The sequence below is a fragment of the Varanus komodoensis genome, unplaced genomic scaffold (assembly GCF_004798865.1).
Source record: "Varanus komodoensis strain SLA01 unplaced genomic scaffold, ASM479886v1 scaffold3, whole genome shotgun sequence".
NCBI classification, from domain to species: Eukaryota; Metazoa; Chordata; class Lepidosauria; order Squamata; family Varanidae; genus Varanus; species Varanus komodoensis.
Genome location: NW_025335761.1, coordinates 31,668,717 through 31,695,441, shown reverse-complemented (window position 1 = coordinate 31,695,441; position 26,725 = coordinate 31,668,717). Strand labels below are relative to the sequence as shown.

Sequence of the window (26,725 nt, the reverse complement as noted above, 5' to 3'; positions counted from 1 at the left end):
GGCTTGCACCTCCAAAATCTCCCCTTTGAGTGCCATCCACCCCTCCTCAACTCGCTTACCTTCCAGTAACCTATCCCAGGAGACTTTCCCCAGTCTGGCCTTCAGTTGGCCAAAGTTGGCCCTCTTGAAGTCCCAGCTTCTAGTGCTCGACCTGCTGCACGTCTCCAGTCCCCTGATCTCAAAGCAAAGGATGGAGTGATCACTCGCATCCAGAACTCCCCTAATCTGTACTTCATCTGTCAGCTCCTCCCTGTTGGTCAAGACCAAGTCAAGGATGTTCCCCCCCCCCCCGTCACTTCTCGGACCCTCTGTGTGAAAAACCCTCCCTCTATAGCTTCTATGAAGCGACATGACCTGGCTGTCACTGCTGAGTGAGTCTCCCAACTGATATCTAGGAGACTGCAATCTCCCATGATTACTGTGTCCCTCCCCGGAGATATCCTTAGAATCTGGTCTGTCAGGCCATCATCCAGGGCCTCAAGTTGACCTGGAGGGCAATAACATACCCCCACTCTCAGGTCCCTTTCCCTGTCAAAACCCCCAAGTTTCACCCAGACTGCCTCCACCGAATCCCCATCTGTGCTGCATTCTATCCTATCCCTTCCCTGACATATAAAGCTAGGCCCCCACCCCTCTTTCCCTTCCTGTCCTTTCTAAAAAGGTGATACCCCTCCAGTCTTGCCTTTCATCCCACCAAGTTTCTGTGATTCCCACCAGGTCATACCCTCCTATTCCCAGGAGAGCTTCAAGCTCTTCCTGCTTATTACCCCTGCTCCTAGCATTGGTGCACATGCACCTCAACTCCTTCCCACCACTTCCTTTCCTTGGAGTCCCCAGCTGCCTCCTTCCTCCCATCTTCCCTGATACGTGGCCTCTCTTTGTAGGAGTCCTGTCAGTCCCTGCAGTACCTCCTGCTCCCAGAGCCCTGAGCCTCTCCCCACACTTGTCCAGTGCGGACAAGTTTCTGGGGAGCCTGCACCCCCCCCCCCGGCTCAGTTTAAAGTCTTCTGGACAAAGCTTGCTAGAGCATCTCCAAAGGACCTTTTCCCCATCCTCGTGAGGTGCAACCCGTCCCTTGCCAGAAGTTCATTGGCAAGAAACTGGGTGCTGTGGTCAAGGAACCCAAAGTGTTCCTTCTGGGACCACACCCTAAGCCAGTCGTTCACCTCGGCGGCCCTCCTATCACTGCCTGGCCCAAATCCCTAGACCAGTAAGATCAATGAGAAGGCCATTTGGGCCTTAAGGTCCCTGAGTTTCTTCCCCAAGGCCTTGCAGTCCCTGGTGATCCAGCCCACACCCTGCCTGGCCACGTCATTTGTGCCCACATATATCACCAGAAGAATAAAAAGCCACAACAAGCCAAACATTGCTTGTGGTCATGCTAGGGAGGGCAGCAAGCAGTACCAGTTATCCTTAAGTGCTGCTCGGACACTTGTGGGTCAGCAGACACTGGCAAGTGCCCAGGTGAGCCTGGCAACAACAGCAGGGATTTTTTGCTACTCTTGCCAAGCCACTTACTAGCCAATTCTTGGTACCCATGATGGGGTCTGTCACCTGGGTCTGGTCAACGTAACAGCCTACCATGGGTGCAACAACCCATGCATTGTCAGCATAGTTTGTTATCCTCAAACCACTCTGCAGGAATCAGATTGGGATGACATAACACAATAACCCATCATGGGTAACAACTTTCAATGGGTTCTCATGTCACATGAATCCAGTCACTGTTTATATTGAAGGACAGTATATACATTTGAAAAATGAGGAACAGAAACTAGTGATGCAAATATAATCCATTTTTACAAGGCTTAACTGAATTTATCTGGAAATCTGTGATACAAGTCGAAATTGAGTATTGAATTTGCAGTTTTAAAGAAAGAAAAAGATTAAAGAAGTTGCTTGTAACACAGACTTCATACTTCTTGCAGCTTATCCAAATCAAGAAAACCTCAGGTAAAACTTTCCTTAAGAACAAGAGCTGCAAAACTTACCACTACCATCTCAAGTCAATGTATCCAACGGCAGGGTCCTGGAAGATACAGTTCTCGAAGTCAGCAGAATACACCAAAACAAACTGGATCTTTATGTAAAACAGCTGGGAAGGGTGTAAGAAAGACAAGGTCTGCACCTTCATCTGTAACAAAATCCTCAAGACTTAATAGTCGTACTACTCGTCACAGTCGAGGCTTGCTACAAGCAGATGCATTTATAGAGTTAATGAGTCCCCGAAGACAACGCAGAGGGAGAAAGACAGCAGACAGTACTCCAGATAGCAGTCCTGCCAGTAATCTTGGCTTCAGAATTGTTGATACTATGGACTCAAGCAAACAGATAAGCCCTCCATGTTCTATAGTACAAAATTCTCCTCAAGAATCTGAGCCTAAAAGGAGGGGTAGGAAACGGCAATCTACAGGTAAGCTGACTCCTTTAATTAAAATAACATTGGCTGCTCATTTGGGTGAACAGCTGCCTAGTTCATTATTTCTCCCCTTCCCATTGTTAAGGGGGATGTGTGCATTTGGGCTGCCTGAAATATTGTTTCTTCAAAGATGACGTTGCAGCTCCATGCTCCTCCTGCTTAATGGAGGAGGAAGGAAGCATATTGTGAAGCAAGCAAACTCTAGGGTCTATAAGTAGCTGTAAATGACTAATGAAGCCACATACTGGTGAGAACGATTTGCCTGGAAGAGAGAACTATATTTGTAACTGCTTTGGTGAAATGATGGGCAGAAATAATTGATTGTTCATGTCATATCTTATGTTGACTCAAGTTTCCTGATCATTTTTCTCCTTTACACTGAAATTGAAGCAAGATGCTTTGGCTAAAGGGGAGCAGTCATTATTCTGTACTTAGTGCAAGTTTTCATTGTAAAATAGCTTTTTCTTCGCCATCTCCCAATATTCCATTTGAACAAAATGTCCAGTTGTATAAATAATGAAGTCTTTGATGGTTGTCTTCTTTGCAGGACACTTGTCTAAATTTCTTCTCCTTGCTTACAGCACTTGAGATGTGATTGTGCTAGTAAATTACCAGTAAACAAAATCATATGGTTTTCATATTGCTTCAATGTATTAACTTTCCTTAATATGTTCTTATATCCTCAGCAGTATATAATAAATAGTTCTGTGGTCCCATCTCTTCCAGAACCCTCTCAAATGCCACTGAATAGGAGAAGTTCAGGACGCCAGGGTGGAGTCCATGAACTGTCTGCTTTTGAGCAGCTTGTTGTGGAACTGGTGCGTCATGATGACAGCTGGCCTTTTATGAAGCTAGTCTCCAAAATCCAGGTAACTAGGCTAGTTTTATAGGAGTAAAAATTGGATTTGAAAACTGATATTTATTGGCAATCCAGGGACAATCACAAAGAAGGAGAATGGCATACTGTTAAATAATGTTTGCTAATTAACTTGTTATGTAATAACGGGACATGCCTGGTATCTACTCAATAAAGACACTGATGGACATTTGATGGAATGCTTGTACAGTATCTGGGCTAATGTACTAGTGATGTTAATATCATAAGACTTGCTTTTTAATTGGTTCATGAGTGCTAGGATAAGAGATGAATGGCACAAAATTCTAGTACAATTTATTTCAAAATTAAACTACTGTAGCTCTTACTTTATTCCTTCCTTCCAGGAGTCATAAGGTTAGACTGAGTCATTTAAGATCAATCCTGCAGGTAGAGGGCAATGTTGCTGCAAGAATTGCAAAGAGAATGTTAACTGTAGGAAAGAACTTTGTTTGTATTCTTCACAGAAGACTCATTAATTAGTATAGAAAATGCGTTCGGCTGTTCATTTGTCTGTTCTTGATCACATCATATTTCCACATCATACAGATTAGATCTTTTTCATTATTTTGAAAAAGTATGCAATGTTGAAATAATAGTATTTATTAGTGTTGCTTTGGAAAGAGAAGTTCCTAAAATGCAAACTTTGGTTGCTTTGGACTAATACAGTCAAAGCAAAAATAGGGAAAATCTCCAGGTGAGCTATTTGAAATTAGAAAGTACATAAGTTCATAAATTATGTACATCAGAACATAATTTTATACTTCCTCATTAGAAAACTTAGAAAACAGAAACAGTGCCAAACCATATCTTACATAACATCCCTGAAGAATGTATAGTCTGCATAAAGAACAGAATTGCATTGCTCAGCTTAATTGACCATGAGCTAGAAGAACTGTGGACTGAAATCAGCGACACTGTTAGAAATGACTGCCAAAATACTCACCTATATGGATGACAGCAGAAACAGTTGCAAAGGACAGATGAGAAGCAAAAGCAAAAGGTGATGGGTCAGAAACATGAATGTAACTTTTCAGCAAATATCACATAGAGACAAAAATAACTATTACAATAATCAGTGCAAATAGAAGAGAGCAACAAAGAAGAATGACAAAAGACCTCTTTTAAAAGATCCAAGAAATTAAAGGGAAAGTCAAACTTAGATTAGGAATGCAAAAAAGACAGAATAGGGAACTTGCTATCTGACCAGGAGAAAATAAAGAGAAGGTGAAAGAATATACAGAAGAACTATACGGAAGTGGTGAAAGGATGACAGACTTCTTTGAAGCAGAATCCTATAAAGCAGAGCCTGCAATATTAAAAAGGGAAGTGAAAGCAGATCTGAAAGCACTTGCAAAGAATATAGTACTTGAAGTAGATAAGATACCAATAGAACTATTCTCAGCTGCAGAAACTGAATCCATCTAAAACGGGTGGGCAATTAATTTTCCTATGGGGCCACATGAGAAACTGACAGTTGTTAAGGGTCGGACCAATACACTTACAGCTCTGCTCAATATATATCTCTATAAAAACAGTAAATGAAACATTACAATGATACAATGAAAATGTGGAGCACAGAACAACACTAAAGAATATTCACAAAAACATTAACACTAACATTACATGAAAAGCAATAAATTCAATTCAGTTCATCACATCCTTCAAAATAAAAGCAGTGCAGTTATATTGCTTGCATCTATATTACGATGATATATATATTTGCACTGATTTTTAATTTGCCAGTGACCTCATGCGGGCCAGTCAGGGTCAGCCATCGGGCCGGATGTGGCCCGCAGGCCGTACAATGCCCAGGTCTGATCTAAAACCTAACAAGAATATTCCAGCAAATATGGAAAACAAAACAAGGACCCATACACTGGAAAAGTTCGATTAGTGGTACCTTGGCTCACAAACTTAATCCATTTCAGGACTCTAGTCGTGAGCCAAATTGGTCATGAGCCAAGTCAAATTTCCCCATAAGGGTCAATGTAAATAAGGTTAATCCATTCTGCAACTATTTTTTTTTACTCCCAAAAATTTGAAGCAAAGTGACAACAACAAAGATCACGGCCATCTCCCTCCCCCCAGCAATCATGCAGGGGGGTGGGGGGGGGAGATGTGCATGATCACGGATGTGCTGGGGGGGAGGCAGGCGCAATCGTGACCATCTCCCCCCCCCCAGCGCAACCGTGACCGTGCATCATGAGAAGCTATGGATGGTCCTGAAAAAAATGGACATGCCTCAGCGCTTGATTGTCCTGATGTGTAAACTATATCATGGAGAGGAAGCTACAGTTAGGGACACTATAGAGAAACAGAATGGTTTCCCATAGACAAAGGTGTCAAACAAAGATTTATTTTATCTCTTAACATACAAGTTCAAACTGTATGTAGAACATCTCATAAGGAAAACTGGATTTGAAAATTGATGTAAGATGGGCAGATAATACTATATTACTGGCAGAAAGCAGCAGTGACTTTAAATGACTCCTAATGAAAGTGAAAAAAGAAAGTACAAAAGCAGGACTGCAATCAAATTTTAAGAAGACAAAAGTCATGCTTACAGAATTACAGAACTTTCTGTTACTATTGAAGAAATCTAAACTGTGAAAGATTTCACATACCTTGGCTCAGTCTGAATTGGTGACTGCAGCCAAGAAATTAAAAGAAGACTGCTGGAGGAGAGTTCTGTGAATACTCTGGACTGACCCACAAACAACTGGTCCTAGATCAAATCAAGGCAGGGCTTTCCCAAGAAGCAAAAATGACAAAACTGAGGCTGTCATTACTTGGGATTCATCATGAGAAGGCAGACTCCCTAGAACGGACAGTCCTGTTGGGGAAAGTTGAAGGCACCAGACAAAAGCAAAGACTAAACATGAAAAGGATTGAATCTATAAAGGAAGCCACAGCCTTGAACTCAAGATTGCTGAATAGAGCTGTCATGGACAGGACATTTTGGATGGCTTTCATAGGGTCGCCACTAGTCAGGCATGACTTGTTGGTACATTACTACAATTAGAAAACAAGCTTCATCTATCAGCCTGTTCACAAGAGATGATGAACTAGAATTACATAAAATATATCCATTGTCATTGATTACTGATTACTATGCTAGTAAGTCTTGGGAAAGCAAGTGAACAGGTCTACCAGTTCTGAAGAAGACCTCTTGAACCATATGATTTAGTATCCTAGTAATTAGACAAAGTTTTCATGATTTTATAAGTAGTCTCTCTTGTATTTTCATTACAATGCTACGATTATAATTAAACACTAATTAACCTTTTCTTACTCATATGCAGGTACCAGACTACTATGATATCATAAAAAGACCTATTGCCTTAAATATAATCCGTGAAAAAGTGAACAAATGTGAATACAAATTAGCCTGTAAGTAAAACTGATTAATCCTATTATTATTAAAACCCAGTTTTATTTATGTAGCAAGTCAGTGATTTTAGGCTAATGAACATTATTCCCAAACCTCCACTGCATTATGAACACTTGATGTTCAGAATATTGCACTCTTAGGCAGAATTTACTTTTAGGTAAAATGGTGGAACACATAGTTCTATCCAGACACAAATAGGATATCACACAGGTGAGTTACTTGTGTAGGAACCACGAGATTGTACATAATGAGATTGTACATACAGAATTTGAGATATTTGTATTTTTTCCTTCTAGCGGAATTCATTGAAGACATTGAGCTGATGTTTTCAAACTGTTTTGAGTATAACCAGCGCAATACAAGTGAAGCAAAGGCTGGGACAAGACTGCAGGCATTTTTCCATATTCAGGCTCAAAAGCTTGGACTTCCTATTGCATCTGGTTGCATGGGCCATACTGCTCCAGCATCCAAGAAGACCCGAATCTAATTTCTTCCTTCTAAAGGACTTGAATGAGAGAAATCGTCTATATTTTCATGGAAAATGAAACACTTAAATCATGCAGCCATAGAAAGCAATAACATCTGCCACACTTTGGAAGTGTGGCCTGCACTATGTTTTCAATTTATTAAGCACTCAGGAGATTGTTGGAAAGATTATCTTTGCTAGAGTTTCGTTCCATGTCTAATAATTTTGATAGATGAGTATTGAATACAGTACTGGTTTACAGTAGTTTTTGTACTTTTAAAGAGCATTTTTGTGTCCAAATGCCTTCCAGAAATATTTTTCTTCAGCATCAAAAGATATTGTCATACGTTTTAGTTTTTGTAGAATGTGACATAGTTTTGTGAGGATTCTACCTAAGCTAAATCATCTGCAACACAGAGGGCAAGTGAAATGCCTGAAGTCACTTGAGCACAAGTCTTTGACACTACGTGAATTAGTACAATTTTATATCTTTTAAATTACTGTGCCAGAACTGGTTGAAAAGATTTGGTATGTCTTTATTAAGTAGATATTTATTTAGCATTCAAATAACTTGTGAATTTGTTTTTGTATTTATAAAATTTTTACTTTGAGGATAAAGAATTCCTTAACTTTCTGGGTTTTTTGTGTGTGTTATGTTTATACCTTGATGATCAGTTACTTGTCCTCTTTCTACATGGCAGTTCTTCCAGTAAAAGTAACTTACAGAACTGTATGTTTATTTGTACAACTTTTGAGTGTAAAAATAAAATAAAATGAAACTTATTCAAAGTACTACTTTCTTCTTTGTATATTAGTGGATGTTCCATTCCAAGGAGAACCTGCAACTAATGGAAGAATTTATCCCTAATAATATCAACAGCATCTCTTAAATGATGTGAGAGGTCTTAAAACTTGTTTGTTTGTTTGTTTTTGTAAGTGGCACATTAGACAGCCTGCCAGTGGCTCACAAAAATGTGTTTTAAAAATTAGCCATACTTAGCCATAGTACCATAAATTAGTAAATATTAATACTCAAATGAGTCAGAATCCATTGGGATGCCTGCCATTAAAGTGCAACAGGTACCAACAATGAGCACTGGCTTGAAGTTCCCAATCAAGTTTTTCATTCCTTTGCTTTCTCTTTTAGCTGTCAAAAGGTGAGCTATCCAGGCAAACCCCCCAAAGAATTAGTTATCTTTGCTCATGAAAAGAGGAGTGATGGGATTTATACCCCCTTCTTGACAGGACCTGATCTTTTTACCTTCATGGACTGCACTATCCAAAAGGTGCTCTCACTTTTCCACTTGCCCCTAAGACACTAAGTGCTTGGGGATATTGAAAATTACAAGCTGCACATGTTTTTTACAGCTGTCAAACTCCAATTCCTTTCTAGAGGATTTATTTTTTTGACAGAGTTCCTTATTCTATCATTTTAATCATTTTTATTGTGAATTTCAAAAAAAAACCATAAGGAGAATTTTTTCTTAAATGAACTGAATCACTGAGAATCAGGCATTCCAAATACTGTTGGAAAGTTTAGCATTTTAGTGAGCATACTAATGTGGAAGGGTGTGGTCCTCAACTCATTGATCACCCCCCAGCTGGCAATATATTTAGGAGCTGTTGAACAAGAATATCCAACTGCCTCTTTACTACATTCCTGTAGCTGAAATCAACATCAGGCTAACTATAAAGAGCCAGGTCTGGGTCTCTCAGGTCTTTCTTTTCTTCTTCTGTTTTCAACTTTCCCTAGCATGATTGTCTTCTTCAGTGAATCTTGCCTTCTCATGAGGTGCCTGAAGTACAACAGTTTCAGTTTTGTCATTTTTGCTTCCAAGCAAAGTTCCAGGTTGATTTGATCCACTTATTTAAATTTTTACCCATCAAGGGTGTTTGCAAAGCCCTCCTCTAGCACCATGTTTCAAAGGCATAAATGTTCTTCCTGTCAGCTTTCTGCACTGTCCAACTTTCACACCATACATAGTGATGGGAATCCAATCATGTGAATGATCTTGACCTTGTTCTCCAGTGAAATGTCCTTACATTTAATGATATTTTCTAGTTCCTTCATAAGTGCTCTTCCAAGTTTCAATCTTCTTCAAATTTCATGGCTGCAGTCTCCATTTTGATTGATGGAGAACTTGGCCCCAAAACTAACTTAGTGATACAAGTATGTTATCAACCCCCAGACCAGAATGCTCAGGGTGATCTTGGCATGAGAAGTGAAATCGGGGAGGCCTCCAACAAAGGCAGTACTGTAATAATGAGGGACTTCAAATACCCACCCATTGACTGGAAAAATGCATGTACCAGTTCAGACAGAGGTTAAATTTCTCACTATCATAAATGTGCCCTAGAGCAGTTGGTCATGGAACTAATCAGTGAGGAGACAGTCTTGGGTTTAGTTCTAGATGAGATTGCCCAGGACAGAATGTAAATATTGTTGCGCCATTAGGTGAGGGAACTGATAAAGAAGCTGAAGAGGGGCCTCAAGAAGTTTAAATGGCTTCAAAGTGCTTGGCGATTATTCAAAAACACTATAATAAAGTTATAGATAGTATGCATACCACAAGTAAGAAAAGGTAGCACAAAGTCCAGGAAATCACAAGCATAGTTAATACACAGGGTCAAGGAAGCTACTAGTGAAAAGAAAGCTTCCATTTGGGCAAGTAGAAGTCTTGCCCAAATGACAAGAACAGACAGGACCACAAGCTTGCACAAGGGAGATGGAAGTAGGCAATCAGAGAAGCAAAAAAGCAGTTTGAGAAGCACATCTCTAACAATACCAAGGCTAACAATAAATTATTTAAATATATCAAAAGAAAGAAAGTGGCTCATAAGCAGTTGAGCCATTGGACAATAATGGAATTAGAGGAGCACTAAGGACAGGTGGTGCTGTGCTGCTGGGCTGGTTGATCAAAAGGTCGCCAGTTCGAATCTGCACAACGGGGTGAGTTCTCGTTGCTCCATCCCAGCTCCTGCCAACCTTGCAGTTTGAAAGCATGCAAATGCAAATAAATAAAAAGGTACCACTTTGGTGGGAAGGTAACAGCATTCCGTGCACTTTGGTGTTTAGTCATGCCGGCCACATGACCATGGAGACTGTCCGTGGACAAACACTGGCTCCCTCAGCTAGGAAACGGAGATGAGCACCACTCCCTAAAGTCAGACATGACTGGATTTTAATGTCAAAGGGAAACCTTTACCTTTAAGGGCAGGAGATGAGGAGATGGTAGAAAAGCTGAATGTGTTCATCAGTGTTCACCACAGAGGATGAAGAGCAAATGCTTGCCCCTAGGTTTATGCATTCTGGATGGATGTCTAAAGAATTACGAGGGGCGTTCAATGTATTCTCGGTATCAGCATGAAGAAAAAGGAATAGTAAATTGAAATAATTTTTATTTTTCAATGTAATCCCCCATAACTTCAATACACTTATTACATCTAGAAATTAACTTTTCAATTCACTGTATAAAATAACCTTCCTCCCTGCCTAAAAAATGTGCGTTAATTGCCACCTTGAGCTCTTCATCATCAGAAAATCGCTTTCTACAAAGATCTTTTTTAAAATTCAGGAATAGGTAGTAGTCACTGGGGTCCAGGTCCAGGCTATAGGGTGGGAGGTTTATTTCTTCGAAACCACAGTCTCGCACAGCAGCCTTCGAAACACGCGCTGTGTGACCGGGTGCATTGTCGTGAAGAAGCAACACACCTGCGGTCAGTCTTCCCTGCCTTTTTTCTTTAATTGCTTCTCTTAAATTACACAGAGTGCTTGCGTAAGATGCTGCGTTTATGTTTCACCTTTTTTTCATGTACTCGATCAATAAATTCCCTTTGAGTCCCAAAACACTGTGGCCATGATTTTTCCGTCCGATGGAGTGACTTTGAATTTCTTCAGAGGGTCAGCACCTTTTTTATGCCACTGCATGGACTCCTGCTTGCTTTCAGGGTCATAGTGATGAACCCAAGTTTCATCTCCAGTAACAATCCGGTCGAAAATATTCGATGGATCTTCACCACAGAGCTCTAAAAATTCCCTACAGCACTTGACTTGCACTTGTTTCTGAGGCGCCATGAGCATTCGCAGCATCCATCTTGTACAGACCTTTGAAAGGTTAAGATGGACATGAAAAATAGTAAATATGGTACCAACTGATAGGTTTGTCATCTCTGCTAACATTTTGATTTTTATTCGGGCATCTTCCAATACAAGTTTCTTATTTTTTTTCACATTTTCTTTCATAGTGGCAGTAAGCAGCCCGCCTGAGTGAGGGTCGTCTTCAGTGCTTTCTCTGCCCCTTTTAAATTCATTTGACCACTTTTGAACAGTAGATAATGAAGGTGCAGAGTCCTGGTAAACGGCTACCTTCTCTTTGTGAATGATTTTTTGACATTTTCCTTGTTTTGTAAGGAACTTAATCACAGCGTGGTGCTCGATTTTCTTCAACATTGTCGCCTCAGTCATTATGGTTGTCTTTCACTGAGGATTACTAGGGAACTAATGATCACACTTATTTGAAATTTTGCATGTATACCCTCAGACAGTGTCATATAATGAAATAATTAAATTACCCACATCAATAGCAAATCAACCCGATACCGAGAATACACTGAACGCCCCTCATAAACTACCTAGTACAGTGGTACCTCGGCTCATGAACACCTCAGTTCACAACCAGATCGGGTTGCAAACAGACATTTCATAAAAATTTTGCTGCAGGTTGTGAACTCTGCATCAGGTGATGATCACAAGCACACCTGCCTTCCCTGCATGGGTGCGATTGTGGTCGTATGGGGGGGGGTGATGGCCACATTCGTGCTGGGGGGGAGATGGCCATGATTGCACCTGTGTTCCCTGGCCAAGCATGCCCATGCCTGCCTCCCCCCCAGCGCACCCGCGCCTGTCTTCCCCCCACATGAGCACGCACCTGATCACACCCATCTCCCCCCCCAAGCATGATCACGGCCATCTCCCGCCACCCCCAGCATGATCGCTATGGCACGATTATGGTTTGGACTCTCCCTCCAAACAATAACCTCCCCCACCACCTAGGTTAGTGTTCTCTACTGGTTTGTTACTTCGTTGTTTGTCACTTTGCTTCAAATTTTTGTGAGTAAAAAAAAAAAATAGTTGCAAAACAGATTAACCTTATTTACATTGAACTTTATGGGGAAATTTGACTTGGCTCACGACCAATTTGGGTCACGACCAGAGTTCTGGAACAGATTAAGTTCGTGAGCCAAGGTACCACTGTAGTAACAAAGGATGAAATTCTCAACTCCAATTCCAGATGGTATCCATACTAGCATTACCAAAGAACTCAAACATGAAATTGCTGACCTTCTAACTTAAATGTTTTAACAAGTTCCTAAAATTAGCCCTTGTACTGGAGAATGGCCAATATAACACCATTTTTTAAAAGGGATCCAGGTGGAACCAGGAAATTACAGGTCAGTTAGCTTAACATCTATTCTGGGTAAACCACTTGAAAGCATCATTAAAGAATCAGTAAGCACAAAGGGACAAGCCCTGCTAAAAATAATCAGCATGGCTTCCACAGAGGAAGTCTTGTCTCACTAACCTACTGGTGTTCTTTGAGAGCATCAATAAACACATACACAAGGGCAATCTAGTAGATGTTGCTTGCTTGGACTTCCAAAAGGCTTCTGACAAAAGTCCCTCAACAAAGACTCCTGAGCAAAACTAAGCAGCCATGGAATAAAAGAGCAGAAAACAGAGGGTGGGAATACATAGCAACTTCTCCCAATGGAGGTATGTAACCAGTGGAGTCCCATATGGTTCTGTATTAGGACCAATGCTTTTCATCCTATTCATAAATGATCTGGTCATCCCATGGAGCTGACTGGAGGGAGATTTAGGAGAGGTAAAAGGAAGTACTTCTTCACATGCTGTATAGTCACGCTATGGAATTTGCTGCCACAGGAAATGGCAATGACTGCCAATCTGGATGGCTTTCAAAAGGGATTGGCCAGATTCATAAGGGGGAGGGGTATGAGTGGCTACTAGTTTTGGCGGCTGTTTGCTATCTCCTTTACCAGAGGTGGCATGCCTACATACACCACTTGCTCAGGAACTTGGGCAGGAAGAGGTCTTGCACCCATCCTTCTTGAAGTATCCTGTAGGTCGCTCATTTACCACTGTGTACCAAGTGCTGGACTAGATGGACCTTTGATCTTATTCAGTATGGGTTTTATGTTCCTAAGTTCTTTTTATATATACAAAATCTTTCACAATTTCAATTTCTTCATTGTTGACACTAAAGTGCTGTAATTCTTACGTAGTCATGATCTTTGTTTTCCTAATATTCAGCTGCAGCCTTGCCTTTGCACTTTTTTCCTTTCTTCTTTCACTTCAGTAGTTGTTTCAATTCATTGCAGCTTTCTGATAGTAAGATGGCATCGTCTGGGTACCTTAAATTATTGATGTGCCGTCCAGCAATTTTCACTCCTTCCTCTGATCCTAATGCAGATTTACTTATATGTTCTGAGTATAAGTTGAATAGATAGGTGGATAAAATACACCCTTGTCTGACGTCTTCTCCATAGGAAACTATTCTGTTCCTCTATATTCTGCCCTAACAATAGCTTGTCCATGTCCGTTATGCATCAGGACAATCAATGCACAGCCATTTCTTTCAGAACCCATCTATAGCTTCTCATGATTTGCACAGTGAAAGGCTTTGCTGTAGTCTATAAAGCACAGACTGATCTTCTTTGGAAACACTTTGCTGCACCCCAGTAGCCAATATTTATTTCCAGTATGATCTTTAAAGTCCCTTCCTTTTTGGAATCCAGCTTGGACATCCAGTGCTTCTCACTCCATACAGGGTAATATTATTTGTCCTAACACTTTGAGGCACTTTGATGGATCCTATGGTTGCTGCACTCTTTTACGGCTTCTTTGTTGGAATGCATATCAAACAATTCCAGTCTGTGGGTGATGGTTTTGTTTTCCATATTTGCTGGGATATTCTTGCTAGCATTTGGATGGATTCAGTCTCTGCAGCTTGGAAGAGTTCTATTGGAACCCTGTCTACTCCAGGTGTGTTATTGCTTGAAAGTGCTTTCACAGCAGTTCTCAACTTCTCAGACAACTGCATACATGGACATCACCAGATGGCCAATTTCCATATATCCAGTAGATTATGTAAATAGAAGCAGAATGTTTTTACCTGTTTTTAAGCCACTTTGGAATTTGTTTCAAACCAGAAACATGTAAACATTGTAAACAACTAAAGAAAAATACTACAAAAACTTAATACCCAGCTGAAACAAGCCTCTATTCCCAATCTGCTGCCCTGCAATCTGCAGGACTCTGACTCCAAGCGCGGAGTTTACCGAAGGCCAGGGCACCCCCCCCCCCTCCCGCAGCTCCTGTTCTACCCGACCCCCTCCTTCTTAGGTCCAAAGCCTTGCAGGGGTCGTAGGCTCCGCCCCTGCACAGCTGCGGCGCTTCAGCGCAACGGGCCCGATCCCGCAGCCACGCCCCGACACGGGAGCGGCTGCAAGAAGCGCTGCGCCTGCTTCCACCTGCTGCCCTGCCTGCTCGGCCGCTCCCGTCGGGCCACAACTGTCCCCGTCCCGAGCACGACCTGCTCCAAGAGAAGGAGCGCGCGCAAGGCTCCGTCCCCACGGCCGCTGCGGCTCGTCGCAGCCCTTCTGCCGCCCCGTCATCTGCTGGGATGACCGAGCACCAGGGGCGGCCACGAGGAGCCGCGCGCTCGGCGCGTTGTTCAGCGAAGGGCGAGCACAGGCAAGCGAGCTGTGACGGGGACAGCAAGGGCCGTGGCCTTTTGTCCCCGACCTCCTCGTTCGCCTCGTCCCTCGCGGACTGCGAGCGCGGAAGATCTGTCGCACCTGCTTCCCCCGAGAGAAAACAGGCGATGGCAACCGCTGAGCTGCTCGCCCGAGTTCGCAAGCCGCCGCATCCCTTTTCTCGTTCTCGCCTTTCGAGCCAGCAGATCGGGGCGCGGGAAAAGGGTCACCCACGGGGCGCGGGGGGCGCTCGGTGCCGCCGCCCCCGGAAGGGCACCTGGAGCGCAGAACAGTCCTCGAGCTAGCCCGTTCCTTGGCGAGGGGGCCAAAGGGTGATGCAGGGCTCATGTCCCCCCGCGGCAAGACTTCCCAGTCGAAAGAGCAGGCGCCCCTCAGGAAAAGCGAGGTGCTCGCCCCCTCCCCGCTTTCTCGCTCCCTCTGCAGGGCTGGACAGGGCCTGCGGCACGTGGTGAAAGAAGGCGGCGCCCATGTGACCGGCCTTTCTGCCTCTATCCCCCGCCCGAGCCCCCGCGTCGCTCCTCTCCCAGTCCAGCCTGCGCTCGCCCAGCCGCGCTAGCAGCGTCAGTCCGACTCCGCTCCGTAGGCGGCAGCAGCAGCAGCAGCAGCGGCGGCCGGCGCCATCACCACCGCAGCGGGGACCCGGCACAATGGTAAGGGCGGGGCGGGCTCGCGTGGCTCCTGCCGGGCTGTGCCTGAACGGCGAGCCCAGGCCCCCTCGGGCGACAGGGGCTGAGCGGGCCCCGCGGCCTCTGGCGGCCATTTTAGTCTAATTTTAGCTTCTGTCCGGGGGAGGGGGCGGCAGGGCCCCCCAAATCTTGGGATGGGAGCGGGAGGCAAGGCAGGCGGCTGGCTTGCCCCGGAGGGGTGGGAGCGGCGGAGTGTCTCCGTGCGCAGAAAGAGGGCATGGGCGCTTGAGGCTTTCCCCCTTTAAGGAAGACCCTTCTCGCAGTGGACCGCTCCACTTGCGTGTGTGCAGCAAGAGAGGAAGGGGCGAGAGGGGGTCATCGATGCCTGGCTCCTCCATGGAAGTAGTAGGGAGAGGCTCTTGTAAGATGGCAGGGTTTGACTCTTCCGTGCGTATTCGCGGGTTCCAAATAGCGGGATTTCTTAGTCTCTCGCTTCTCGTTACCTTCTGTGGAGGTGTAGGTGCCTGGGACGGAGGCAGTGGCAATAACACGTCTTGGACACCCCTTATTTGTGCGGAAGGAATGATTCTTATTCTGAGATTCAGTAAGCTAGGTCCCATTTTTCTCTCTTGAATGTTTGCATGAGATGACAGACTTTGTACCCCTTTGCGTTTGGAAGGATAAGCTTAAGATAGCAAATCAGGTGCATATCTCTTATGTAAGGGAACGACATAAGAACCCGGACCATATAGAATGTTTGGGCCTATTTCGTTTGCCTAGTAATGGAGAGCAACTCAGGTTTTGCTTCCTTCATTCTCTCCCTCCTTCTCGGGGAGAATCTCTCCAGATTATACAGTGGGTTTGATCTCCCTTTAATTTGAAAGTCTGGTACAGTGAAATGTCCCCTTTCTTAATATGTTTTAGAAGGTATGCCCTCTTGTTTCTTTACTAGGAAGTAATTTTCTTAATTGGAAGCAGGGAGTCAGTGGAATGACGCATAGTTGGGTTAGCCCCTCTCCATTGTGTCTCTACTTTCTCCTTTCTATGTCAGGATTATCGAGAACAAGAACCAAGCAGAGATGGTTATTAACCTTTGTTGGAGTGCTTTGATTAAACAAACTGTGGGCAGAGTACCCCATCATTGGGAAAGCATGCAGCTGAGTGGTATATATCATTAATTATGTGCGGTTTATTCATTTAGCTTATGGATGGACTTAATGTGAGCTATGCAGACATTTGAGGGAATCTTTCCTCTTCTTGTGCTACAGAGAACACGGTTCTTTTGGTTGCAGTAGGAGCCTGCCTACCACCCTAGTTATGTGTTGCTGAAAATCCAGCAGGACAGGAATGTCCTGGCTGTATTTGGGCAACATTGCTATATGACAGTCTCATTGGCACAAAACACCAGCTCCCTTTCTAATAGGGGGAGAGAAGCAGCTGCATTGTTTCTTACAGCTTTTATATCATTGATTTTAAGTAAATCAGTGATATAATATGTGCCAATTCCATGTTTTATTTATAGAGCAGAACAATTTCTAAACATTAGGATCTAAAACTAAATTAATGGATTCTTTTTAAAAAGAAATATTTTTCAATGAAGATTTTTTCTTTGAGCATTAAGGAGCAAGTCAAACATAGATAAACAGCATTTAACTTTAACATCTCATTTCACTCTACAACATGCATGCAACACCCCTTAACTTCCAATGTGTGTTAAAATCTTTCATTTTATATATATCTATCGGTGAGTTCACCTCATGGTAACATTTAAAGGCATAAATAAATGTAGGTGGAGCCAATTGCACAGGTTTCTGCACTAAGGTTGCAAAATAGTAGGAATCTTATAAACCTTTTAACAGCTCTATTGGATGAAAAGGGGAAAGCTGACAAGCCAGCTACTGTAGCTTTGCTGTAACTTTGAAGTACACCCCTGTAAGAATATGTGAGTTACATTCCTTTAGGTTCAGCTCCTGTAAGGCTCAGTGTACTTCAAGGGAATTGTACATTCTGTCCCTGATTCCTTCATCGTGTAGTAACTTCAGTGGAATATTTATAGGGCAGTATTAAATAAAATCTAGGGATTTTAAATATATATCATTAAACCTGACATAATACAGAAAGCATTTCTTCTGCTCTTGAAGGCTTACGTCACTGAATAAAACTAGAATAATGACAGAGCTCTAGATTAACTACTACTATTGCATATGATTATTTCAAGGGAATATCCCATGTACTGCTAAGAATGTTTACTGAGAACAAAGTCCCATTGAATTGAGTGGGATTTACTGTCAGGTATATGTGCATATGATTTCACCTTTAATTGATTCAAGATTGCAGTCAAAATAAGTAAACTACTAGCTTGACATAAATGTAGCTCCTTGTGTTCAATTAGCCTTCTAAACATTTAAAGAATGCTGAAGACCAGATTGCTTCTGGTAGTGCATACTATATATATATCTACTCAGAAGCAAGCACCTTTGAGTTCAGTGGGACTCAGGTACATGAGTATAGGAATGCATGCAGACACATGTTCTTACAGATCATGTTTATTCTAGTGAATGTTATTTTCTTTTGTCTTATAGGCTTCTGGAGTAACAGTGAATGATGAAGTTATCAAGGTTTTTAATGACATGAAAGTCCGAAAATCTTCAACACCAGAAGAGATTAAAAAAAGAAAGAAAGCTGTTCTCTTCTGTTTAAGTGATGACAAAAAACAAATAATTGTAGAAGCAGCAAAGCAGATACTAGTTGGTGACATTGGTGATACAGTGGAGGACCCTTATACATCCTTTGTGAAGCTGTTACCTTTAAATGATTGCCGATATGCTTTGTATGATGCAACATATGAAACAAAGGAGTCTAAAAAAGAAGACCTGGTATTTATATTCTGGTGTGTAAATCAAAGGATTGTTGTTAAAACTGAATTTAGTTACCAAACTTCAGTGGGTTGAATAACAAGTTTTTCCTCCCCATCTATAGGGCTCCAGAAAGTGCCCCTTTAAAAAGCAAGATGATCTACGCAAGCTCTAAAGATGCCATTAAAAAGAAATTCACAGGTATGAACAGAAAAATTCTCTGAGACAACTTTGTGTTTAGTCACTTGCTCAAAGTGAGTAACCATTCCTTTTGAAGAAGTGACTTCCTTAAGCTGCTAGTAAAGTAGGTAGCTGGGTTGGTGTACATTTGGTTCTTCTCAATAAGGCTACACAATGTATTTTTCTTCTTGGTACTAAAATATTCAGCAAGCATATACATGTTTTATTTGTTTTTTTTTCAGGTATTAAACATGAGTGGCAAGTAAATGGTTTGGATGATATTAAAGATCGTTCAACACTGGGAGACAAACTAGGAGGCAACGTGGTAGTTTCACTTGAAGGAAAACCCTTATAAAAGGACAGACAAGTGCCATTGGGAGCTTCCATTTCTGCAGCTCATTCAATTGGAATAGCATTAGTTCCTTTTGCCCCACCTTCCCAGATCCCAAACACCCGAAGGAGATACAACAGTCTATGATCACCATTAGACTGTTAAACTGATAGTTTTATGTAGAATCCAAGGAAGGCATCCCATCATATTCTTAGCCAAAACAGATGATGTGGGCATTCCTTGCAAATGTGTACAATGAATGTGATAGTTGATGTGGATAGTCTAGGCAAGCAACAAAAAAGTTAAGCTAATGGATTGCCTTTAAAATATTGTCCAATGATCAAAATGGTAGACTCTATTCAGTATTACTTAACAGTTGCACTTGATTGCAGTTCCATGAGGCTCATATGCATTCATACACCTCACCTGCCTTGACAAGCCTATTTTTTGTGACATGGCAGCACACAACACTATGCATTGAAAGCACTTTTTTTGTAATACATTTTTCCCCTTCACCCCGGAATGCCAATTTCTGTAATAGTGACATCAAACTTGTAGTACCTCAGTTTTCATTCCTCTTACATGCATATCTTTATAAATGAAGTAGCTGTAATGATGCCTTTTTGTTTTCCATTGAATGTACAGTACTGAACAGGAGTAGGAGCTTTCTGTTTACCATGCAAGTCTTGCAACACTAAAGATGTTTGTAAAACATCCAACATAATGGCAGTTTCTGTATAAAGAGCCTTAAATGGAACGCGGTTTCTGAGATCAACTATATTGGCCACGTTGCAATAAAACTTGTGGCTTATTACAGAATGTTGCCTTGTTTTCATTGGAAAATACAGAATGATGTTTAAACATTTTGCACAGCTTTTTTTTTGCAGTGGTACCTTTCACACATATGCAACAGTCACTCTCAATTTCAGTACAGGATATTGATAAAATTATTCCTACTACTGCTGTAAGAATGATGTGAATAAGGGACCTTTCCTTGCAACCTATACTTATATATATTTCCACTGTTAGGGAACAATTAGGCCAGCAATCTACAAGTAACTTACATCTGAAATGTATAAAATAAACTTATCAGCCACACACTGCATTACATTACAGAATACTCTTCACAGTTCTACAGGTTCATTTAATATTGCACATACCACCCTTTGTCTAGTTGCAGGGCAACTGTTAACATTTGTGCTAATAGGACTGGAAAGCGTTTGCAGCTACTAAGTCTTGCATCAGGAACATGATTTGGCTTAGAGCCAAACACTGCTCTCCTTATAGAGAATTTGATCTGCTCTGTGCGAGCAGTCCGTTAGCCAGAGCTATTTATGGCAAACACATGCTTTTGTATCTTGTCATCAGTTCTCCACAAATGGCAAAACTGGACATGATTCTACTGGTATGCATGAAGGAACTCTGTTAGGCAGCCAATCGCTGTTGAAGTGTACATACTGCTACGAGGAATGCTTTCATCAAAGGATAGAAATTGAAAGCAGTTACTATTTCTTTTAAAAAGATGGCAAAAGACAGAAATAAAGTTTGATCAGATGTTTGTTTTTACTCATGTCTGGAAAAGAAATGTGTAGACCATGCTAAATTGGTTTATAAACTGAATGCTGTAATTGATGGACTCTTGCTCTGTAAAACTTTTGACTATTGAAATCATTTAGCTGTCTGTGGGTTTATTAGTGAATTGTATTATCTTTTTAAGTTTAAACTTGTAGAATTTAAGGCATGCAAATTACTGCTATATCCTGATGGTTTTGTAGCAACAAGTTTATTCACATTTTTTAAAGAAATTGGAAAGTGTCTCAATCCCACATCTTTCTCAAATATTCTGGTGAGTACCTATAATAGGCTGGTTGATATAAAACCTACTTATTGCTTAATAATTCTAATATCTAGAACTGTACTGCTTCCTTTCTAAAGTTGTAGTGTGCTGGTTTAGTCCTTCACTGTAGAAAACCCAAATGTTTTAAAATGAATGTTACACATGCCAAAACAAACAAACAAACCTGTACAGAGTAATGTTATGCCATCTGCAGTATAAAGCACTGTTTTTTCAGTTCATGAAATCCTCTGCTCATAATGTCATTGGTGCATGCAAACTGTGTTGGACAGATGTCTGAGGCTTTAGAACTGAATACTGAAGAGTACACTTACCTTAAAATTGAGCTTAGTTATGTATTTGTAAAAATTCCGCATGGATTTCTGTAAAAATCACTGTACACCATTCTGAGAGCATCTGCTATAAAACAGTTTATAAAAACTTTAAAATCAGAACACGCATATGTTGACAAAGTACAGAACCCTGCATAATACCTTTGATCCCAAAGTTTTAAAACTTGTTTACTGCTGAAAGTACTGACTGAGATTCTAACCAGTAAAGTATGACATGCTTTTGGAAATGCTGCTACAAAACTCTCACTGCTTGGACAATAAAACAAATGAGAGACAGCTGGCATGTGTTCCAAACTGAATGTCAGCTGTTGTTTTCTGTCATGCAAAATGATGAAGGCCTCATTGTGACTTAAAGGTTGAAGGAAAGCTTCACAATCTGAGCATCTTGTATCTGTCCCATGGGATGTCAGGTGTTGCTTTCCATTACTTTATTGATAAAGAAGTGTTAAAGTTTTGATGACAGTACTGAAACTCTGCAGAAATTCAAATTTTAAGTCCCTTTTGTCCATGAAAATGTAAGCAAGCATAGCTCCAATTTTGAAAACGTGAGGATGCAACATATGGGTTGATTCTAAAATGAAAATACAAAACTAGGGTAAAGTAAGAAATAGGTAAAGATACTAAAAATGAATTAAGTAACCTTGAGGAGTGCCAGTAAGTTAATGTCAGATGCCATTTGCTTACTTGACACACAGTTGTATTAATTTAACCTCTGTCAGTTCTCCCTAGAGCAAGAAATTTCTCTTTTAGGGTATTCTGTAATAAACACTTAGGTACCTCATTTAACTCAATGGGACTAACTTCTGAGTAGAAATGTATCAATTTGCACTAACAGCTATTCATCAAAGCAGACCAGTTTGCAGTAATTGGAAATGTAGTTAAAACAATTAGTGGCACAATTGTAGTTCATAGAAATCATTACATTGTAGAGACAAATCTGTTGATGAATAAATTTTGGCAATATGGGGGCCAGTTACAAAAGAAAACAGAGCTTGCATAATAAGTTATACCTGCTGAAATTCCCTCTTTTACTTAACAGTTAAAGGTGAAGAAATCCTGTCTTCTACTGCATCAAGTCACCCTGTTTGGCAATCTATTTTTGCTGAAAAATAAGGTTTCTAGAATAGGAGCAATATTTATTTGTCCAGAAACAATATGCCTTCTTCTCCCAAGGAACCTTGAACTAAATTTGATTGTGAGAGAGCACAGGAGAAAGAAAAGAAGCAAAAAGCATGGGAAAATAACTAGGTACTTGTGAGCTATTTGAGCTTGGGGATAAAAATCAATGGCTTATAACAAAGACTTTCTGGAAAATTTGGGTCAGAGGGATTTGAAAAGAGGAGTTCTGTGTAAGAGTTCTGAAAGGGAGATCCAGGCATAAGAAGTAGCATGGGGGAATGTATTTTGGAACTTTTAAGTAAACAGACATTTATACATGATATATGGAGGAACAAATACCGTATCCAGCTTTATTTAATGAATTCAGGGTAGAAGGAAAGGTGCAGAAATGCCACCAAGAAAAGGCATGAACAAAATATATGTGTTGAATGTGCTAAGGGAGCAGAGTTCAAAATGAGAACTGATATAACATTTTCTTAGAGTTTAATTAAAGTATGGTTACTCTATTAATTTTTGTCTCTGTATTGTCACTGATTTTAAAAGGTAAGTATTAACGTTGCATCTTTATCATGAAATGTTGAAAGAAAAAGATTGTAAAGGAACACTATTGTAGCAAAGTTATAGCTTCTGGGTCCATTTTATTTGCTCTGTTGGATTATAAATACTAGTACTGATAACCATCCCAATTATAACACTGGTTCAGATAGGTACTTAATTTCCTCTTTGTTGAATACAGAAAAAACATGAACCTGATATCTTCCTATGTTCCAGAGAAGGCAATAAATGCTTTCTCCTTATTGGCACATGGCCATACAATGTTCCCCGTCTCAACTGCTGTGTGACAGTGAAGCCATACTTTCCACTAACTGAAATTCCATTTGTATATACTGTTCTCCATATATAGTTAGTATTTAAAACAAAACCATAGCTCTATACTATTCACAGTTTAGCTTTTTAGTAACAGAGGGTGCTATCCAATGTGGCTGCTTGGAACTCTCTGAACTCAGAGGATTATACAGGCATCCAGTTGAGAGCAGAAGGAACATGGAGGCAAGGGTTGCCTCCATGCTTCTGCTTTGCAAAAGACAGATGGCTGGTTGCGATGGTGCTCCAAGCTTTCCTGTGGCCATCTAGAAAGTATCACAACCACAGGATTGTGTCCTAATAAATCTAACTCTGCTGGCAAATGTACCAGCTGCTGGAATTATGCAAAGTTGTGAAGTATGAATTAATTGTTAGTGAAAACAGTCTAGTTTGGGACAAGGGATAATGCAGTAAATATTTAGGAGTTCACCTAAAGGAAGATTATATCCACAATTGAGAAGTCTTCTAGCTTGCTCTATGTATAACCCATCAATTTTAACCTTTCTCTGTGCATGTATGTATACAATATGGAAAAATGTAGCATATAAATATCTGCTTTATAAATACCTTATTATTGTTGTATTCTTGAAGTAATTTTGTGAGATAATTACGTACCAGAGTTAATCTAAACAGTTGTTGATGCCATTACTGGGAATAGAAGTATTTTCTGTCTCTTGTATTATTTTTCAGATAGTTATCCTCATATTCTTATATAATTTTGTAAGCACCAGCCTAGTTTAGATGAAAAGTGAATAAGGCAGTGAACAGAGGCATAGGGGCAATTTCTTACACTGCATGAATCCATTAGGGTATCTGAAGTAATACTAGCAGGGAAAGTACAACAGGCAGTGGCCCTGTGCTGGTAGCATGATCTCTTAACAGTTATAAAAGTGCTTGTGTGAGTGATACCAAAGTACAGGCAGTCCCTGGGCTACAAACAATTTGCATTCCTAAGAAAATGGAAATTCGTTTTCAGATTGAATGTGTAAGATGGATCACATATATTTGGCCTTTGGTGCAGGACCCCTGTGAAGGTGGAAAAACCTTGAATATCTCTAAGTCCCCTTGCCACCCAAACTCACCAGTGCCTTCTCTTTGCAGCAAGGAAATGCCAGAAAAATTTCCCTCTTTGAATGGGTGGGGCAGGAAGGCATGCTTTGGAGGTATCCCTCTCTATGATAATGAGATTTTCCACAGTAATGTTTTCTTAATAGGCTTAAGGGCAATTTGTTTTTAGGTACAGGTTGTTTGTAATTTGGACATTCATAACTCGAGGACTGCCTGTATTTACTTTGGCTGAAAGCAAGATTTCTATACACACAGTAACAACTTTGCATTAGTGGAATGACACAATTGGATAGGACCCTCAAATCTTAAAAGAAGTTGGTACTATTGTGTCATTATATATTTGCCTGACATGATCAAATCTACTTGTATTTAACTAATTGACACCAAACAGGCTGGCACATGATACTATTTTACTGTGAGAATAAAGTATCTGCAGTATATAACAAAATTACTACATTATTAAAAGCTGATTATATTATTAAAATAAAATTCAGAATCTTTCCTTAAACAACTTGGTCACTTGAAAATGAGGATAGCTCCCTTAGGTATATGGTTACTTATACAGATAGCAGTTGCTATAGAAGTTCATATTTATAAGCTCTTTTAGCAGCTAACAACCAAAAAGTATAAATGTTCCCAAGAATAAAAACTGGTAATAATAATAATATTGGTAAATAATAACAATAACTACAAGTGCAAACAAACTAACAGACTTATAATGGTACTGAATGATATGATTACTGAATGATCAGTACTGTCAGTACTTCCTGACAGGACCTTGAGGGTATGGAATGGGCTTCCATGGGAGGTGGTTGAGGCCCCAGCAGTGAGGGTGCTCAAGGATAGGCTAGACATGCATGTGGTAGGCATGTTGTAAGCGGAGCCGGCTGGAGCCAGAGGTCAAACTAGATGGCCCGGGAGACCCCTTCTGACTCTCTCTGTTCCTATGTTTCTAATGATAAAATCTTGATAATCTCTGAATAGCTAAAACATCCCCAACAAATTTGTTGGAACAATGGTAAAACAAAGACAGAAGGTTCCATAAATTCAGTACTACCTCCATCAGTGGAGGATCTGGAACAAAGCTAAAGACAACTCTCTTAGCCATCAGAGTTAATGAGATAATTCTTAAGTTATCTTGATCCTAGATCTTTTAAAGAAAGGGAGGGGATCTGATGGTTTTCCAGATGTTGCTTGACTACAATGCTAGTTGTCTCTGACCATTGCTTGTGATGGGGGTGATGGAAGTTGGAATTCAACATCTGGAGTGCTACATGTTTCCCATCCCAGTGTTAGAACTTTCATAGATAAAACCAACCTTTGAAATTGGGCTTAGAAACAATCTATGAAGATCATAATGGTGACCAGTATGCTTTGTGTCAGATTTCCCAGTCAATAGCCTAGCACCTGCCTTTTGAACTGATTGTCTTGAAACCAAAGAACCATGCACAGAAAAAATGTATCTATCTGATGTTTTCCACAAACAGTTTTGCAAGCATTAGGAGAAGCCTTTCTGTAGTGCAATGGGCACAATATACTTAGGTGGCAAGTTACAGTATTTATAATGTCAATACAAAATTCCCATGGCAATTTACAAGATCGAGTAAAAAAACCAGTAGAACAATAAAAGACTGATAAACACTGTTGCCAGAACTGTATAGCTTTGGCTATCAGGCAGTACAGAAATTAAAATAATAATACAGTAAATTACAAAAAACATGGTAATTAAAGAAGCTACAGCACATACTATAAAATAGCACAGGGGACCCAAACTTTTCGGATTGATGCACAAATCTGAAATGTTGAGAAAGTATTCTAAACCATGGCACAAAACGGTTGCCATGGTAGGGGCTTGCTCATATATAAAGTAGAGGACATGGCCAGTTCGGAACATTAATTTCCCAGAAAGTAAACTGCTGAGATTAAAAACTAACTTGTCCAAGCATCTAAGTACAAGGCAGAGCTGGTTCCAGAGTGCCAAAACACAAAAGCACTTTTGAACCCAAAAACAGATGGCAGTGGAGGACAGCACTACACTTTGTATCATATTAGCCTTCCAGGAAAAAAAAATCAACCTTAACAAGAAAATTAATCGGAGCAGGAAGCCTGGCAGGCACCAAGAGTGGGCCTGTTAGTACATTGGTCCCTTTGGGTACCGCACTGTGGAGACCTTGGTGGCATGCAGGACTATAAGAAGCTGTCTTATAACTGAGTCAGCCTATTGGTCCATCTAGCTCAATACTGTCATAGTGAATGGCCGTGGGTGTCCTGGGTTTCAGGCAGAATTCTTTTCTAGCTGTATCTTTTGATACTAGAGATCAAACTTGGGACCTTCTGCATGCCCTGACTATGCCCTGCTACTGAGCTACAGCCTCTCCCTATACAATCCAGTGGGCTGTAAAAGCATCTTAGAAAGGTTTTGTACAGAGGCAGGAACTTCTATGAACCTGAGATTACTTTTCACCTACAACTTTCACTAGGCTTGAAACAGCCCTCCCACAAGCAAAGGAACCTTTCTTCTAGTAAAGAGACATCTTTGGATCAG

The 26,725-nt window shown here is 40.9% G+C and overlaps 2 protein-coding genes across 3 annotated transcripts in view; both read left to right on the top strand.

The window, feature by feature from the left end:
* The window catches only part of BAZ1A (bromodomain adjacent to zinc finger domain 1A), a 91,036-nt gene extending 83,100 nt beyond the window's left edge, over positions 1-7,936 (top strand). For both annotated transcript variants that reach the window (XM_044436685.1, XM_044436686.1), the window contains 4 exons: positions 1,929-2,413; positions 3,146-3,288; positions 6,599-6,686; positions 6,984-7,936. In XM_044436685.1, coding sequence (XP_044292620.1) covers positions 1,929-2,413; positions 3,146-3,288; positions 6,599-6,686; positions 6,984-7,174 — 907 coding nt within the window. In that variant the 3' untranslated portion in view covers positions 7,175-7,936. The remainder of the gene's footprint in view (positions 1-1,928; positions 2,414-3,145; positions 3,289-6,598; positions 6,687-6,983) is intronic.
* CFL2 (cofilin 2) lies at positions 1,212-20,683 on the top strand. The gene is made up of 5 exons (XM_044436687.1): positions 1,212-1,215; positions 15,465-15,600; positions 18,159-18,466; positions 18,556-18,632; positions 18,854-20,683. The coding sequence occupies exons 2-5, from the start codon at positions 15,598-15,600 to the stop codon at positions 18,964-18,966; spliced, it is 501 nt and encodes a 166-aa protein (XP_044292622.1). The 5' UTR covers positions 1,212-1,215; positions 15,465-15,597; the 3' UTR covers positions 18,967-20,683.
* Positions 20,684-26,725: the final 6,042 nt, after the last annotated feature.